The sequence below is a fragment of the Mizuhopecten yessoensis genome, unplaced genomic scaffold (assembly GCF_002113885.1).
Source record: "Mizuhopecten yessoensis strain PY_sf001 unplaced genomic scaffold, ASM211388v2 scaffold8123, whole genome shotgun sequence".
Taxonomy (NCBI): domain Eukaryota; kingdom Metazoa; phylum Mollusca; class Bivalvia; order Pectinida; family Pectinidae; genus Mizuhopecten; species Mizuhopecten yessoensis.
In genome coordinates this window covers 1,754,392-1,774,329 of record NW_018407390.1, presented here as the reverse complement: position 1 = coordinate 1,774,329, position 19,938 = coordinate 1,754,392, and the positions used below count along the sequence as shown (strand labels likewise).

The 19,938-nt window shown below is 35.0% G+C and overlaps 2 protein-coding genes across 4 annotated transcripts in view; one reads left to right on the top strand and one right to left on the bottom strand.

The window, feature by feature from the left end:
• The window catches only part of LOC110455012 (insulin-like peptide receptor), an 80,413-nt gene extending 73,369 nt beyond the window's left edge, over nucleotides 1–7,044 (top strand). For 2 of the 3 annotated variants that reach the window (XM_021504888.1, XM_021504887.1), the window contains 2 exons: nucleotides 201–335; nucleotides 1,134–7,044. In XM_021504888.1, the coding sequence (XP_021360563.1) occupies nucleotides 201–335; nucleotides 1,134–1,695 (697 nt within the window). In that variant the 3' untranslated portion in view covers nucleotides 1,696–7,044. The remainder of the gene's footprint in view (nucleotides 1–200; nucleotides 336–1,133) is intronic. The other variant, XR_002463415.1, reaches the window with a different exon arrangement.
• An 11,080-nt stretch (nucleotides 7,045–18,124) lies between these two features.
• LOC110454950 (D-aspartate oxidase-like) overlaps nucleotides 18,125–19,938 on the bottom strand; it is a 15,954-nt gene continuing 14,140 nt past the window's right edge. Inside the window, exon 10 of the mRNA XM_021504781.1 lies at nucleotides 18,125–19,126. Within this exon, the coding sequence (XP_021360456.1) occupies nucleotides 19,013–19,126 (114 nt within the window). The 3' untranslated portion in view covers nucleotides 18,125–19,012. The remainder of the gene's footprint in view (nucleotides 19,127–19,938) is intronic.

Below are 19,938 nucleotides of genomic sequence, written 5' to 3'. Positions count from 1 at the left end.
GGAAATGAAGGGTGCATGGTCCAGACATACAGTGTACTCCTGCTAGTTTGGAACCAGTTTGAAACCAAATAAATATGTCTTCCATAGCAGCCATCTTGAAAATTATAATTTATCCAGACCAGTTGTAATTATTTGGAGCTGAATTAAAATCAAATATGACTACCAAAAACATCTCCTTTTCACTGTCTTGGACTTTGCAGGTCTTATGGTGTGGTTATATGGGAAATGACCACACTTGCTGCACAGCCATATCAAGGCCTCTCCAATGAGGAGGTCCTCAAATATGTCATCAATGCAAAAACCATGGACACACCGGAAGGCTGTCCAGAGATTCTGTAAGTATAGTGGGACTTTGTCTGGTGGCCATATAAACCAGGTGGTGTCTGGTGGCTATATAAACCAGGTGACGTCTGGTGGCTATTTAAACCAGGTGATATGCCATGATGGGTTTGAATTTTAGTGGCCATTGGCCGTGTGAGACAGGTGACCACTTCTTCAAGTGTACTAATATAGTGATTTTTGTTGGGGAGGGGGTATGATCATTCATAACAGGTGGCCGCTAAGACAGATTTGACTGTATGGAGTTTTGGACGTATGGGACAGTTGTGAAAAGATTTCAAAAATAAAGACCAGGACCTGGTGTTGAATTGATATTAAAACCAGTTACTTCATATAGTTGTTTCCTAACTGAAAACTGAAACTGAAAGATGTTTGTGTTGAGGTTTATGACATCAGAACGGTTAACCGTGAAATGTTTGTTGAAAATGAAGGCATGCATTCCTTGTTAAACTTATTGTCTGCATCATAGCATTGCAGTTGGTTGCTGTTGGTTGTATATGAATGCAAGATATCATCAGGAGACTATTAGAATATCTTCCTCTATTCAAAAAGCTCTGAATGACAGTCATGTTATGATATTTTCAGATCAAATTTAATTTAATTCAGTAAATACAAAGATATCGGCAAGATCAGTAAGTCATTCCTGTTATTATTATTTTTTTTACAGAACTAAAGCCTTTGGTGTGATTTTGAATATAAAGAATTGAAACAAATCAACTGTAGGAATTAATTTCCCGTCAATTTTGTACAGTCTTGATGAATTTACTGTTAACTTTGTTACTGTTGTTTTACAGATATGAAATGATGTTACAATGCTGGAAATACCGACCGAAATCACGGCCAACATTCAAGGAAATTATAGAAATACTAATACCTGAACTTGATCCACAATTCAAGGAGTCTTCGTATTTCTTTAACGAGGGGAAAGTGGAGAGTGCTGATTATGATGAGGAGTATGGAGATGATATTGGGCAGGACGATTCTCATATGCCCTTCATTTCGGGTGAGGGATCAAGAGGGAGTGGGGCGTGTTTAAAGCATGAGGATGACATAGACTTTGTTGATACGGACTACCGATATTCAAGTTACCCACATAACCATGTGGGGGCCTCCGAGCCATGTGACTGTATACTATTACAAGAGACCAAGGGGGGAGGGATAGGTGGGGTGCACAATGACAACAACCACCAGTTCAATGCGGGCTCCAACAGTGCAATAGACTCGTCCAATGACGGAAGCAAGGAGAGCAGCAAGAGCTCAAATCATAGTTATAATCCCATTAACGGCATCAACATCCCGCCTAATATAGCCAATGGACATGTGCCTGTACACATGCGGACAACCACATCGTGCTAGTTCAGTGAGGATTATCGTGGGTCCATTTTTACTCGTAGAATACATCATCATGCAGAACAACCTTCTCAATAGTTACACATGCAAACCTAATTACACAAAACAACATGCTGATCATCTTCCAACCAAAAAATCTTCACAAAAATTCAAATGACAAACCACATACATAATCAACTCAACAGAGGATATTGCATACATGTGGAACAAAACATGTTATCATATTCGGGAAAATTGTACATACAACACCTGGAATCTTCTTTGATGTTGTATATAAAGGATCTCGTGGTTTTGCGAGAGTCCCAACCCTAATACCTTCGCTGTGTGTTATGTGTCGACTGATCTCTGCCGCCATTCAAGTCCAAAGGGAAATCTTTAAGTGTCTGTGCATGTTAGTTGGTGACCGTGTGATCTTATTGTTGTTGGATGTGAAAGCTCCACCCGCCTACCCTGCCATCCCCAACACATTTGTTACTAAATTTTCACTGGAGAGTGAATTCAAGAGAGATAACCTTGTCATTCATAGTTTTCACTATTAATATTAGGAAATAATGATATAACATTTTTATGTACATGGTACCTCCTGTTTTACAAGTTTTAGTTTGAACATCAAAATCATGATTTGGTTTTTTAAAGCACACATGTTTTACCTATGTTTTATGAATTATTTTTTTTGCATATGTGGTCACATTGTACGTAAGAATATAGTACATATTATAAAATATAAATGTTTGTGACAACTTTACAGCAAAGAAAAGAAGCTGAGGAATAGTTGGATTGTTGCCAGACCTCTAATCACATGGGAGCTTGCCACTTAGTATACTGCAACAAAGCCTATCTTGCACCATCTGTCCTGATTTGTACTATTAAAACCTAATGTTACAGGTACCACTTGTTTAGTTTTTAAAGATACAGTTCTTTTTATCCAGCCTTCAATTTGATAAAATGTTGAGAAAAGATATGTGTTAATTGAAGAAAGGAATGAATTTTGAAAATACTGTTAGATAATGCAATATGACATGAAAGTACATGTGCTTTATTACAATTACAGGTTTGATTTAAGAAAATGTTTTGTAGAATCTCATTAGGTTTTGTTTGTGGATATTTTGGTTAATATTTACTGATATCATTAACTCGGTATGAAATTCAGGTTCTCTTTTGATTTTTGATTAGTTTAAATATCTGTATGATTATAGAATAAAAATAACAATTTTCCAATAAGAAATGTCACACTTTTCATTTTAGCATAATTTATTTTAGGTTTATATATTTTTTTTAAAGAAATTGCTGTAGGGTGTTTTTTCGGTCATGACTTGAATATTTTAGATTGTAGATAAATGCTCTCAGAATTGTCTGCCCTGGATATTTACTTCTCCCTACTGGTTTATATTTTCTCTCAGGAAGCTGCTAAATACAGGTATGATAATATTTATATCACCATCTACGGGCATATTGATACGGGCAAAAACGTTTTTGAAAGCTCTAAAATATTTTGCTGAATAGCATAGGTCAAGATTTTATCCGTTCTTGACTGTTTTAAAATTTTATCTGTTGAAACTTGTGAATTTACCTGTCAGTGTCTCAGGGTGGCAAATATATTTTAGAGATTAAAGTTATTAAAAACTGTTTTTAGCCGAAGCAAATCGGTGTGATTTGCCAAAGATAGTTGTGCAATCAAGTCATAGAGTACATTTAAACTTCTGTTCTCAATTATGTACATCATCAAATAACCAGATAAGATAGGACGCAAGTTAGATACAGTTTTCAAGAGGATATAAAACTTACTACCAGTATTTTATCATAAAACTTCCAATGCTTTTCGAGACATTTCACAATACTGAATAAATTAAATGACAATAATAATCAAAATATAAACGGCCTTCTCAATGAATGAACACAGTTCCGGTATTCTAATTTTTATCATGCTGAAAGTAAAAAAAAAAAAGTAGGGGAAATCATTCTGAAAAATCGATATTCTTTAAGTGTTATTGATGTGCATTATTTGACAGAACTGTAAAAGTACCTGTGTCATATAAAACCTTGTCATATTTGTATAAAATCTTATATTACTGTTTTACTTATTAATTATCTAAAGCTTTTCTAACCATTTGACTATATAAAGCTTGTCTTACTGTTTGCCTATAAAAGCTTGTTTTACTGTAAAAAGCTTGGCTTACTGTTAGTAAAAAAGCTCATCTTACTGTAAAAAGCTTGTCTTACTGTTTGTAAAAAGGCTTGTCTTCCTGTTTGACTATAAAAGCTTGTAATGTTTGACTGAAAAAGCTCATCTTACCATAAAAAGCTTGTCTTACTGTTTCTATAAAAAGCTTATTTTCTGTAAAAAGCTTGTCTTACTGTTGGTAAAAAAGCTTGTTTTACTGCAAAAATGCTTACCTTACTCTTCGTATAAAAGGCTTGTCTTACTGTTCAATTTTTAAAGCTTGTTTTACTGTAAAAAGCTTCCCTTACTGTTCATATAAAAAGCTTGTCTTACTGTTTGACTTTAAAAGCTTGTTTTACTGTAAAAAGCTTATCTTCCTGTTCGTATAAAAAGCTCATCTCACAGTAAAAAGCTTGTCTTACTGTTTGTGTAAAAAGCTCACTCTACTGTGAAAGGCTTGTCTGACTGTTTTTATGGAAGCTGATCTTACTGTTTGACTATAAAGCTTGTATTACTGTAAAACGCTTTGATAGCTGTTTCTATAAAAAGCTTGTTTTAGTGTTTGACTGTATAAAAGCTTGGCATGCTATTTTAAGAAACTTAAACCCTTTTGAAAACTATTTGACTAAGATCAATGATTTAAATACAGGAGGATAGTAACATGTGAAATGCAGTGTTTCCCTTTATAGTATATAAACAATTGTTGATATGATATTGTAGTATGCTCAGCCTCCCTCATGTGAACTTGGTACATTCATTAGTAGTCAATAAGAGCTGTGTCTATGTATTGTTATTTTCATTACACATTAGGTTGAAGTTTACATCCCTAGAAAGGTGGTGTGTTTGTTTAAATACTGTTTATATCACTTATTTTAATGGTTACCATATTGTAGCATTTTCCCACTAATTTGAGAGCACCAAATTAAGATATTAACTGCTGAATATATAATAACTGGAGTCTTGCATATTATAAGTAACATGAGGGCTATATTAGGATGTGTTAAACTCGTATGAGGACGTATGAGTGTCGAGGACATTTATAGTATAGAGTACATGGTTTCAGAATTGGTTTATCGGGTGGAATATTAATGATGTACTCACCAGGAGTAGTTAATTAAGTATCAGTCATGTGTATGTAGGATGCTTGATAAAAAAAATAGGAAAAGGGCATATTGGCTTACTTATAAGGTTTTATTTAGCAATTTTTAGCTCTTTCAATGCCACTTTTCAGACAACATGTGTAAAAAGAAGAAAAAAACTCTCTGGTCTGTAAAGTAAAATATAGTATCAATAAAAAAGTTGAATGTTTCCCCGCTTTCATGCTGAAAAGAAAATCAAGTACAGAATCTTTGTTATTGAATGCTTGAAATATCTGATTCAGCTCCAGGACATCGGGTTACATGATTATAACTCGTTAGTCCTAATATCTGATTAAGCTCCAGGACATCAGGTTACATATTTATAACTAGTTAGTCCTAATATCTGATTCAGTTCCCGGACATCAGGTTACATTATTATAACTCGTTAGTTCTAATATCTGATTCAGCTCCGGGACATCAGGTTACATTATTATAACTAGTTAGTCCTAATATCTGATTCAGGTCCAGGACATCGGGTTACATTATTATAACTAGTTAGTCCTAATATCTGATTCAGCTTCAGGACATCAGGTTACATTATTATACCTCGTTAGTCCTAATATCTGATTCACCTCCAGGACATTGGGTTACATTATTATAACTCGTTAGTCCTAATATCTGATTCAGCTCCGGGACATCAGGTTACATTATTATAACTAGTTAGTCCTAATATCTGATTCAGCTCCAGGACATTGGGTTACATTATTATAACTCGTTAGTCCTAATATCTGATTCAGCTCCAGGACATCAGGTTACATATTTATAACTAGTTAGTCCTAATATCTGATTCAGCTCCAGGACATCGGGTTACATTATTATAACTCGTTAGTCCTAATAGCCAGACAGCAATGTCCAGCCAATGACAATGACTTACAAATTAACAATCAATCTGCACCGATGACCAATGCAATGCACCTTTTAATAAAAAAAAAAATGGATTAAATTTTTGTAGTACATACTTAACCAATGTGTAAGCCAAAATATCTGATAATCTTGTTTGTAGCAGAAACATAAATTGAGATAGACACATTTTTGATATAAAAAAAAATGACAATAAATGATCTTCCTTCCTCGATAAAAATTAAACTTGATTGCACAAAGCAATGCAAATCATCTTTTCATGACTCATAATTCAATATTGTAGTTATCACACGGTGTATGTTCCATCTACTGACTGCAGGTTGGTGATATTCATTGTCATTTAGCCTTCACCAAGACTACATTATTTATGTGTGGGAGATGTCCAGTAGTTGATGAGATTATTGTATGATAGGGTTGGTGAGGGTGCTTTTTCAGTTACATATATAGATAACAGAAATGCAATTGATTGGACAGATGGAATTATCAAACAATATTTATTGCTTGTGATGAATTAAATGACCGGTAGATTCAAATTACAAATGATGTCAACACTTTCATTGGTTTCTTCTATCACTTTAAGATAATGACACATTGACATCTTGAATTAAACTGAACACCAAAATGTTAAAACCTACACTCTGACAAACTAAATAAAAAAAAAAGGTGTAAGGGAGATAATTTGATATATGTATGATGCTGGTTCAAATTTTCTGTCTTTAATTATCTGTTTAACTCTGAGCTTCACATTCCCTGTTGAAGGTGTGGATGGTTTGTGATGTATCCAGTTCGAAGAAAACATTGTGGCATGAATGATGTGTGTTTGGAAAAGACCGATTCGAGGAACTTCCTGACTTTAAAATTGCATAAAACAGGTTCCGTTTCATAGGTAAAAATTTGTCGGACCAATTTTTGCAGAAATCAAGACGGAAAATATCCACATTAAAATAGAAAATAATGAAATATGATAAAAATCATGTTAAAAAAATATGTTGAAATTCATTCAAAATATGTAGGTTTCAAAATAATATATATGTACAAATTTAATCTACTACCTGATCAGAAAACTACCTCAGATGGATCTGATATCAAATGACTGAAATCTTGACTTACTATGGGCATAAACAAATCTTTATTTAAAATAATATAAATAAGCAATATTAATTAATATTAATTATTTAATATTATGAAAATATATAATTGTAATAGGAAATGATCAATTTTTAGCCCACCATCATCTGATGGTGGGCTATTCAAATCACCTTGTGTCCGTCGTTTGTCCTTAAACAATGCTTGTTATCGGTATTTCTCAAGAAGTACCAGAGGGATCTTTCTCAAATTTTATATGTAGGTTCCCCTTGGTCCTGAGCTGTGCAGGGCAACTTTTAAGACTGACCGGATAAACAACATGGCCGTCAGGCAGCCATCTTGGATTTTGATATTGAAAGTTTGTTATTGCTATTTCGCATGAAGTACCTGAGGGATCTTTCTCAAATTTTATATGTAGGTTCCCCTTAGTCCTTTGCTGTGCAGGGCAACTTTCGAGACTGAACGGATAAATAACATGGCCGACAGGCAGCCATCTTGGATTTTGATAGTGAAAGTTTGTTATCGCTATTTCTCTGGAAGTACGGGATGTATCTTTCTCAAATTTTATATGTAGGTTCCCCTTGGTCTCTCGTTGTGTATGTTATATTTTGAGACTGATCATAAAAACAAAATGGACTAAAAGAATAACTAAACAGATCTTTCTCATATTTCAATGATCGATTCTATTTCTTTCACATTAAGTACTGTACTAGTAAATATGTGAAATGACAAACTCACTTTGAAGGTTGGCTTTCATACACATCAGTATTAAGTTTAGATCAAAAGTTACCTTACCTCAAGGTGCATTTACTGTTAACATGACTCGATCAAACAGATTAGAGGAAAGAAGAGAAAAGATCGAACTGACAAAGAGCGTACAAAGGTGGGCGCCAAGATCCCTCTGGGATCTCTTGTTTTTATACCAGTTTCAGTCTAGAAAGGACATCTCAATTGAAGAAAAGTTTATTACAGTATGTAGGGAATCTTTGAAATGCTAAATAAATGTATCATAATCAAATCTGCATATTGGTTATCTGTCATTTAATGTTCAGGGCAATTAATGGTAAAAAAGTTTTGCCAACCACAAATTAAAAAAGTAAGATAATTATTAACTTTTAAAATTTCACAGGTATAATTATAAGTATAACTAAAAGTTTACTTGATCAAGATTCGTTTCATTTTCTGGAAGTCACCAGAAAATCCCTGTGTTTGAGTCGGTTAGTGTCAAACATTTTGAGTGTGTTGCACCTTAAGGAGGCTGTAGTTCGGATGTATGTTTTGTTGTTATATTATGGCTGTGAATAAATCGGGTTGTCAGTTAAATTCATTTAAGAGTTTATGAGAGATGAGTTTGTTGATTGATTGTTTATATTTTCATTGTTTTTGGTTACTGAAAAAACTTCAGGTGAAGAATAATTGTCTGAATTGTCTGTGTGTTTTTTTCTTATCTTTTCTTTCAGTTCCCTGTTGTCCCTACAATTCACATTGGAATTGTCTGAAAGGTTGAGTACAATGATTGCCTGTTGTCCCTACAACTCACATTCGAATTGTCTGAAAGGTTGAGTACATTGATTGCCTGTTGGAGTGAAAAAGAAAATGTAAAAAGTTTCTGTACTTTTCATTCTTTACTACTGTTGAAAAATGGGAAGAGAAATATAATAAAAATAGTTGTCTTTTTCTGAATTTAAACTTATACCTCATAAAGACCTTTTCATCGTAGTATTTAATTGCACCTGTCTTCAGAGGTTGTAGTAATTAATGCTTTTGTGTGCTTCAAAAATACGTTTGATATTTTTTACTGTTAGTTAGCATGCATATGATAAATAATTTTGAATCTTTTATTTCATATTTTGTAGTTAATTTGATAGCTTTACCGTGATTTGAATGGAAATGTAGGTTTTATGTAGTATTAATGAACTTTTATTGACACAAACTGTTATAATTGTTAGAAAGTGCTACAATTCTAAAATTAATTACATGAAATACCTCCCATTGTAAATAGTGTATTACTAATGTATGAAATTAATGTGTTAATGGTGAGATTGCTTTAAAATCTCTAAAGCAGTTGAACTCTCAGTGATGAAAATATAGGTAGATTTTAAATGTGGTTAAGTGTTCCTTGAAAACTAACTGGAAAAAATTGAATGTCTTTTTTTTTTTTTACATTGTTTTGTGAAATGTCATCTACCTCTTATTTCTGTTTGTTATTACTCTTTTTCGTAAACTAGCATTACTGAGAATTTTGTCTTTTATGTGAATATCTTTGCGATAAAGATGTTGAGAATGGATCAGGTTGAAGTCAAGTGTTTAGGTATCTCTTATTTAACAATTTTCTAAAGGTTTCACTTTTTGCTATTTTTCTTTATTTTTGAACACTAAAGCATGACAGAATAAATTCATATTTAATTACCAAGCCACATTGGATATTTCAGGTCTTTTAAAACATTTCAGAAACACTAAGACACTTGTTACAATTACTCTATGTCACTGTCAAAAATAGTGTATTACCAGCACAGTGTACACAGATGTACTTCATGAAGTTTAGTACGTATGTATTCTGACCCCCAGTTTCATTATATTGCAGCTATACCCATGTTTGAAAACCAAAGAATTGAAATAATTTCCTGCTTAAACGAGAATTAGTGTTAACTAACTATTTGGAGGTTATTTTGAATTCTAGGGTAAAGTCTGATAATCCACAAATTATTTTTAAATTGACAACTCATTGTTAAAGTTCATACTTCATTTACATCACCAGCATTGAGTTTGTTTATTTACAGTTTTTTCCTTGCGTAACTTATTTGAAATTTACTAAATCAATCTTCATCGTTAATATCCTAGGGTCACCAAATTCAGCCAAGTACCGTGAGCTGGCGCCATTTTCAAAATTGTTCTTAAATTTGCAGAATACTTTATGTTTGATGCCATACTGGTATGAAACAACTGTGTTGATTATATTTTGAATGTGTACAAATATTTTTATTTCATTTCTATTTTTCTCTTTGTAAAATTGCAATTTTATGGTTGGTGAATTTCTATATAGACCTATTTTCTTAAAGGTTCTTTTAGGATCGCTTCAGACTTCTACACAGGGGCAAAGACAAAGAGCAATTACTGTCAAATACTGTAGTCAAGGAGAAAACAATACCAATGCTTTATCAATGTAGATTTTGTTCATACTATCAGATTTTAAACAACTTTAGACCATTTGTCAGTTTAGAGAAGAATGTAGACATTGCTTTTTGTTTCATAATTTTTTTAAATAGATTTAAGCATACTTGTTTGTGAAATTGAACTTTGTTCTGTGTACTATATGAGAGAGTAGTTAGCGTGGTGTATGAGGAGAGTAGTTAGTGTGGTGTATGAGGAGAGTAGTTAGCGTGGTGTATGAGGAGAGTAGTAAGCGGGGTGTATGAGGAGAGTAGTTAGTGTGGTGTATGAGGAGAGTAGTTAGCGTGGTGTATGAGGAGAGTAGTTAGCGGGGTGTATGAGGAGAGTAGTTAGTGTGGTGTTTGATGAGAGTAGTGGTGTTTGAGGAGAGTAATTAGCGTGGTGTATGAGGAGAGTAGTTAGTGTGGTGTTTGAGGAGAGCAATAAGCGTGGTGTTTGAGGAGAGTAATTAGCTTGTGAGGTAGATTCCCAATTGGACTTAATACTTGCTATACAAATCATCTTTTAATATCAGGAGCCTGTGTGCATTGCGTACAATTTGAAGGGAAAACAATGTGTATTTATTTATAGTCTGTTTTCTCTTCTGTTCGATTTGATGCATTCCAGTTCATTAGATACGTAGTCACTGGAAAGTTCCGATTGGAATTGATGGGAAAACAGTGGTGTATGGTGTAAATAGACATTATAAAACAGGTGTGTTTATGTCCGTATGATACCAAGATTGACCTGATACCAGATCCTAGTGTGGCCAGCTCATTTTCAATCATACATTTGTGCTCAATGTTGCAATATTCATATCAGTACCTGAAAATTGAACAATTCAAAGACAGGCTCCATTATTTTTCGGCAAAACTTCATCGCATGTATGAATGTTTGAACTTTTATCATTTTAAAATAAATTCTTATGTTTAAATATCACCTTATCACCTGTAAAATTAATTCAAAAGTTAAATGCCAAAATGAAGTAAAAATACATTGAAGGTGAAATTCTGGCAAAACTGCTGTTTAAGCTGAACATATTCAACCTGTGAAATCATTAATTCTGTTGGTGACTATCAATGTAGTAAATAGCATTAAATAGGTTCTTTATCGTTCAAGCACATGTACATGTATATGCTACAATTTGTTTTGAAAAAGACTTCCTGTATCCAATACAAATTCAAAGACTATGATTTTAAAACCCTGTAAACAAGGCCTTTTCTCACTCTCCCTATCACTGCAGGCAGTGATTTCCTGTCAATTAACTTTTTATTTTCTTGAACTAGAAATGTACATGTGAAGCTGACAGGGAATTTGTGACATCCTGTCATTTCAATCTCGTCCGATCAATAATGTTTGAACAATTCATGAATGTCCCAAAAACATTTTGGAAAAATTCTAGTTGAAAATTATAAAAATCATAATCATGCATATTAGATCTGGGGCCAATTCTTATTCAAACCAAAGTGTAAAATGAGAACTCGATGGAATAAAACACTATGTCGAACTTAAAAAAAGCAAGCTGTTATTTGATATGTATGAATACATTTTACAGCACAATGTTTTGTGTCATTTAAGGATACCTAAGAATCACATTTTATCAAAACTTTACATATTTTTCATATTGATTTGTAATCCATAGAGCATTTTATTAAAGTTTTATTCAGGTTTTCCCATAAAGTATACAGGATTTTTTTTCTCTATTCTGTATAGTTATAGAAAATTTGAATGGAATTGAAATGTCACTTGTTAAATCTTTTTTAATTTGTTTTTAGAAAATATCTCTGTAAAGCAGAACACGAATCAGATAGGGCAAGGCAATTATCATTAATACAGTCTACAAAGATGATGTTAAGTAAAGTCAAAATTAACTATTAAAGTTTTTAAACTGATTGTTATGAATAAAATATATGATATTAACTCTCAAAAGAGAAAGACCAAAATGTACTAAATATTCTGGTAAATGTAAGCAATGAAATCAGCAGGTGGAGTTGAATATGAATGTGGTGTGTGAGCACAGGTGTGGAAAGATAAACGGCTGGTGATACAATGGTTTAGGGAAATCTATCATTATCTTTACATCGTCACCGATTATAGCTGCAGTTTTCAACAAGGGGAGATAATGTAATTTGAGTAAAATTAGATTGTGTTGCTATTAACCCAATCACACTATTCTTTTGTACCGAAAAGTTGACTTGCATGCTTTTCTGTTCCTGTACCTTTTAATTTCATTTTTATTTCATGTATTACGAGGCCTATTTTTGCTGTTTATTTTAATTATCATGAAAAGATCTGCTGGTCTTCTTCAATTTTAATATTGGTTTTATTGACAGTGTCAGTAAAGCTTTGTAAAAAGTGGTATCCAGCAATCAGTGGCAGTTACAAAAGCAATCATTGAGAAGATGTAATATGGGGTTAGGAAGCAAAATATAAATGCTTGAACTGTTGTTGGGTAATTTTCTCAGTAGGAGAGTTTTATGACTATGATATAATAATCTGACTATCCAGTTTTAGTCTTCTTGGTTCTTTCATATGATGTTATGTTTAAGCTGTGCGTCTCCGGTGAAATGTAAACTTGTGGGTTTGGATAAGACATTGTTTTGTTATTATTTATTGCTACCGAATCAAAGAGTGAATGGATGAAAATAAATGTGTGTGCAACATGACAACCTAAAACCCTATGTGTTATAGTATTGGTTTGGTCTGTTGGATTATGCAATATTTGAAAGGATGTGGCATATTGGTCAGTTCCAGCTGTGTGACACATAGGGGTCTTTAGTGAGAAAATGTTTCCATGAGAAAGTGTGCATGAGTCTGTTGAAGAAGAGCTAATCTTCACAATGATGGAGTCTTATTCAATTCTCTTGCCCTTAGTAGGTCATTAAGTGTCACCCACACATCCATCATCATCACCATTGTCATTATTTCATCTTCGTTTTCATCTGTGAATAGTCATTGCTCATACATGGACTTTTAAATGCTGCCTTGGAAATAACATTGTAGCAAGGGAAACAACTCTTCAATGTCTTGTAAATGAAATAGGTAGCATACATAGATATTTAAGAATCCATCCTGCTACCCCTACACATGCATGATGGAAGAATCCAAAAGATGGATTCTATTGTAACAGAAGGGTTGGTAGGGTGTTATAATGCTGTCTTGTCCAAGTTACTTTGGTGGTAAGCCCAAAATTCTTTGATATATATATTATATATGTGTGTGTGCATTTCACTGTCTTTATTTTTTTGTTTTTCATTTATTTATTGGATTGATGACTGCATCTTGTACATACGCCTGGTTATTATTGCCTGTGTACAAGATGGAGAGAACCCCGTAGGTTAAATCAAGTAATAAATGGAGTGAGAGAAGAAGCCAAGGAAAAAATCAAGATTAGAAAGAAAAGGAATATAGTACCTGTATGATACTGCAAACTAAGGACTTGCATTTTATGCTAGTCTTGCATTGAAAGTGAGACAGACTCCTGGTTGAATCAACATATTAGTATGTCTGGAAAAAATTCATAGAGATGTCTTTGGTTTTCAGTATCTATACATACATATTTACACCAGCGTTTCATAATATAAAAGTATTTATAATTGTATAAATATATCATGTATGAAAGGATGAGTAGACCCTTTCAGCCCTTCAATGACCTTGTGATACCCTTTGTAAGGGGTAGCAGTCTTGTTGAAGGTCAAATTAGGGGTCACAGGGTCAATGTAGTTGACTTACTGAATGGAGTTTATTTATTATTAAAACACTGTAACACAATTGGTTATTTAGTGTTACAGATATATGAAGGGAACGGGAATGGGGACAAAGAATTTTAAGAGAGAAACATTATTATTATTATGATATCTGGTTATATGTTTGTTATGCTACTCAGAAGGTTTGTAAATACTATTATGTCCAGTGTACAAAATCATCTCATTGTTGTCATGTTTTGGCTGTATCAGATAAGCTGTAAATGAAAGCACCATTTTGTAGCTGTTGCCTACCAAACCAAAGTAAAATGAAAAAAATAAATGTAAATATGAATGAACAACTGTCATTTCATTGTTTTCTTTGTGACTTTACACAGTATGGTATTATATATGTAATAAGTGATGTTACTCAACAGTACGGTGTGAATCCGGGAGGAATGAAGAATAGCATTTTGTCCCGTCGGCTTAGAACATTTTAAACAATTAACAAGCCCAAGGCGGTTTTTGTTTAAACCGGTCGGAACACAGTTGTTCGTTTATTAGCTCACTTGGCCCTTATGGCATGGTGCGGCGTCCGTCTGGCGTCAACTTTTTACTTTAAACAACTTCTTCTCAGTAACCAAAAGGCCTAGGGTGATGATATTTGGCCAGAAGCATGCTTTGATGAAGGGCTACCAAGTTTGTTCAAATAAATGACCTTCATCAATTTTCAAGGTCACAGGGGTCAAATATGTAAAAATCTTTAATCAACTTCTTCTGAATAACCAAGAGGCCTAGGATGATGATATTTGGCCAGTAACATGCTGGGATGAAGGGCTACCAAGTTTGTTCAAATAAATGACCTTGACTTATATTCAAGGTCACAGAGGGCAAATATGTTTAAAACATTTAAACAACTTCTTCTGAATAACCAATAGGCCTAGGGTGATGATATTTGGCTAGTAGCATGCTGGGATGAAGAGCTACAAAAGTTTGTTCAAATGAATGACCTTCATCTTTTTTCAAGGTCACAGGGGTCAAATATGTTTTTAACCTTTAAACAACTTCTTCTGAATAACCAAGAGGCCTAGTATAATGCCAGTAACATGCTGGAATGAAGGACTACCAAGTTTGTTCAAATGAATGACCTTGACATATATATTCAAGGTCACAGGGGTCAAATATGTTTAAAACCATTGAATGACTTCTTCTTAACAAGCAAAAGGCCAAGAGTGATGATATTTGGCCATTAACATGCTGGGATGAAGGACTACCAAGTGAATGACCTTCACCCATATTCAAGGTCACAGTGGTCAATATATGTTTAAATCTTTAAATGATTTGTTCTATATAACCAAAAGGTCCAGTGTAATGATATTTTGCCAGATGCATGCTGTGTTGGAAGACTATACACTCTGTTCAACTTAATGTCCATGTTCGACATTCAACGTCACAGGCGTCATATGTTTAAATCTTTAAATAGGTTCTTATGAATCAAACACTGATATTCTGCCTGTAGATATATTTTAGTCTACTTTTAAGATTACAAGTGTGAGATTAATACCGGGTGAGCGATGCAGGCCCATTGGGCCCCTTGTTAAATAAGGTCGGACCTAGTAATCTGGTGCTGGCTTCAGGCGAGCTTGACAAAGCCCTGCAAGGCCTGCATAAATATTTGCAGTTCCGCCAGGATTAACACCCGAAAATGTTACATTTATAAACGGGCAAACCGGTTGTTCCGCATAAACGAACAGGCCCCTGCAGGTTGATGATATTGGCGTTTAGTTTTACGGGATGAAGTGTAGAATGTTTCGCCAACTTTCAAGATCACAAGTCGAATGTGTTGAAAACCTTCAGGAGCAACGTCCTATCGGAAACAGCAATGCTCGGGGTTCTCGTACTTGGCCTGTAGTGTGTTTGGATCCTTATTCATGGCCGTAGTGATCATATTCTAATCTTAAAACGACATCTTCTGAAGAACCGCAATGCTCGGAGTCATTGTATTTGTCCCCAGCTTGGTGGGGTAAAGGGCTATCGAGCTGTTTTAAATTGATTTTACACACTTTCATGGCCACGCCTGTCAAATCTGTGGCGTATCCCCGTACCACTGTCAAACACTAGGACGACGTTATAGCTTTATAAACGACCTTTGAAAAGAAAACCATGCTTACTGGAATACAAAGTAATACTCAGAGAGTAAAAATGGAACCACGGAACTCTGATCCCATTTCGGTTTCTCTTACCAATGGATCTATCTGATCGATGGCGGTTCCATGTCCCTGTTCCACTTTGTAGTTATATCATGGAATCATATTAAGTGGGTTTTATATTACTGTACGGAACTCTCCAGTACATTGTCTGTGGAGGTACATGCAGGAACCAATAGGTTTCCAAGCCTCGCAGATAAATCTTGTACAAATATCTGAAAGCAATCCGTGTGATTTACTGACGGGAATCCTGAAATAATGCTTACACCACAAATCGTCCTCATGTTGAAATAGAGAACATGACAGATAGCCACAAGTAGTCCTCATGTTCAAATAGCGAACGTGACAGATAGCCACAAATCGTCCTAATGTTCAAATAGAGAATGTGACAAATAGCCACAGAGCGTCCTCGTGTTCAAATAGAGAACGTGATAGATAGCCACAAATCGTCCTTATGTTCAAATAGAGAACGCAATAGATAGCCACAAATCGTCCTAATGTTCAAATAGAGAACGTGACAGATAACCACAAATCGTCCTCGTGTTCAAATAGAGAACGTGACAGATAGCCACAAAGCGTCCTCATGTTCAAATAGAGAACGTGACAAATAGCCACAAATAGTCCTCATGTTCAAATAGAGAACGTGACAGATAACCACAAATAGTCCTCATGTTCAAATAGAGAACTTGACAGATAGCCACAAATCGTCCTCATGTTCAAATAGCGAACGTGACAGATAGCCACAAATCGTCCTAATGTTCAAATAGAGAACGTGACAGATAACCACAAATCGTCCTCGTGTTCAAATAGAGAACGTGACAGATAGCCACAACTCGTCCACATGTTCAAATAGAGAACGTGACAGATAGCCACAAATCGTCCTCATGTTCAAATAGAGAACGTGACAAATAGCCACAAATAGTCCTCATGTTCAAATAGAGAACGTGACACATAGCCACGAAGACTTGCACGATTTGCACACAACGGGCACCAGGAATACATTCCTAACTCGACGAGACATGTAGACATCCTTTAAAATCTTAATCATGTCTTCTTATTAATTTGAGGCAAAGTGTCAATACATAGCCAGTAGCTGAACGTTATTAAGGGCTATCCAGATTATCACATAGTTCTACTGATATTGTGATAACCGAGGCCAAGGCGTTAGAGTCAAATGCATTCAAAACATATTACTTTTAAAGTATTTCAGCTTGAAATATATTTTCCCCGTCACCATTAAATAATACGTGTTCATAAATCACGTGTCTGTCCCCAAAGATCAAGGTTACAGCAAATGTCAGATCATTGTAACTCTTCCCATATTTACTAACGACAGGTCTGAAGAAGACTATCGGTAAGTCGTATTGTCTTCATCGTTGTGAAAATGTGCTATTTCATTGTGTGATATAAAAGTCGATGTTTACGACTACGCTCAGTAATGTGCCTTGTAGTTTTCTTGTCACTACCAGATTTGTTGATGTGAAAACGTGACATTACTTGGATTTGACTAAGATTTACATCGCATGTGACGGCGATGAAGTAGACGACGCTAACCATTCCGAAACGCCTGGTCTCATTAGCCTTGTGCTTTTCAAGGATCTCCGTGTAAATCTTTCCGTTGTTCCTATATTATCCTATCGACAAGCTGGAAGCTTTTTCGATTTTGAGTTCGAATTTTATTTTTGTTGACACTTCGAAGTATTCTCTTGTCTTTTCTGAACATATTTTAATGTTTGTTAAGCATGTATGTTTTCGATTTGTTTGTTTGACAGTCAAGTATCGGAAGTCTAAACTGCCATACGTGTGCAATTGATTGCATCGACCAGAATTTGTTTGAAACCTTTGAACTCCAATTCAAAGGTTAGAATAGTTCTAACGAAATTTCAGGGGTGAATGAGTTGAAGCAAACCGACCCATTTGATACCCCAGGTTCAGGTTACCCCTATGTTTGTATAACTTTGATCCGCATGATGCAAAGATGGTACCACTAAACTTTGGTTGAGTTCTGCTCTGTAGTTTAAGAATGGATGTATTTAATGGAAATGTCGACAGACGACGGATCAAGCACTACAGCTAGTATTTCAGGTGAGCTAACAAACAATGGGATGGGAAAGCAAGCAAGATACTTTTCGTACAATTAATTCAGGTCCTTACCATTTAATACAAATGACTATATTTCGATTACTGATACAAACAATATATAATATGTTATTGCTAAAACATTGCCATCCATTACTCAGACAAATAAATCCCTGTTTTTACACAAAGTGTCTTTACCCGTACACACGTATGTAGAACATGTCTTTACACACACATACATAGAGTCTTTATTACCACTACATGATAAATAGGCTGTTTGGAAGGACAAGCGGCGGCAGTATTGAGAACCATAGAGAACTGTTGAGTTCGTTTCCAGATTATGTTTTAGTTAGAAGTGAAAACAGGTGCTTTGTTTTCCACACTGATTTGAGATTTAATACACAATATATACGTACTTTGAGACCGTTTCTAACGTGCATGAAGTAAATACATTGTTTGATGTTTTATGGATATTGTCCGGGGTAAGAGATTTGGTGGGGTATTGACCTAAACCCCTTAAAATGCACCCTCAGGCCCCTATGGATCACACAGCCACTTTAGAAGCGGCCTAACATAACTAACGATTCGTGGACATGCCATTCCCCCTCTGTTGTATCTTGTGCATTATTCCTGGTCACCTCAGCACCTAACGACTCTCTTATCACATGACCTCACATGGTCGGCTGTACATGTAACTTAGGTTACATTGTACCAGTAAATCTTTACAAATATGCATAAGTGGCCTTTTCCTGAATTAAATGACGCTATGATTATTTCCCTTGGCGATTGTAGTTACTTTGGTAGGTGGTTAATAGTAGTTTTGTTTGTGGTCAACAAAGATAAATAAAGTTTAATATCCACATATATGGCCATGCATTTGGAATTTAAAATTAATGTCATTGCGTTTTGACAATGATATTTAGGTAGCCATCCCCATCTATCCTGTCCATATGCTCTTCATAACCTTGACTTGTTGACCTTGACCTTTGCTGTCGCCAGCCGAGCGGCGTCCAGTGCTGTTCCCCAGCTAAAGCACACGCCATTAGCTCCGTGGCCGTAATTATGGACGATCTATAAAGAAACCACAGAAACAAGCATGTTAAAAGAAACCCCTACATACAAATTCTTTTTCAATTAATAGGAGTCATAATAAGGAACAATAATGACTTAATTACGAATGATTACGTCCGTACTTCCAAGTTTCTTATTAACATGTTACGTCCAAACTTGAACAGTTCGCCTAAACACGTTACTCCCGTACTTGAATAGTTCCCCTCACACACGTTACTTCCGTACTTGAACAGTTCACCCACACACGTTAAGTCCGTAGTTGAACAGTTAACCCACACGGGATACTTCTGTACTTGAACAGTTCAACCACACACGTTACGTCCGTTCTTTAACAGTTCACCCACAAAGGTTACGTCTGTACTTAAACAGTTCACTTACACACGTTACGTTTACACTTGAACAGTTCACCCACACAGGTTACGTTTGTACTTGAACAGTTCACTTAAACACGTTACGTCTGTACTTGAACAGTTCACTTATACACGTTACGTCTGTACTTGAACAGTTCACTTACACACGTTTCGTCTGCACTTGAACAGTTCATTTACACACGTTACGTCCGTACTTGAACAGTTCACTCACACACGTTTTGTCTGCACTTGAACAGTTCACTCACACACGTTACGTCTGTACTTTAACAGTTCAACCACACAGGTTACGTCTGTACTTTAACAGTTCAACCACACAGGTTACGTCCGTACTTTAACAGTTCAACCACACACATTACGTCTGTACTTGAACAGTTCACTTAAAATCATTAGGTCTGTACTTGAACGGTTCACTTACAATCATTACGTCTGTACTTGAACAGC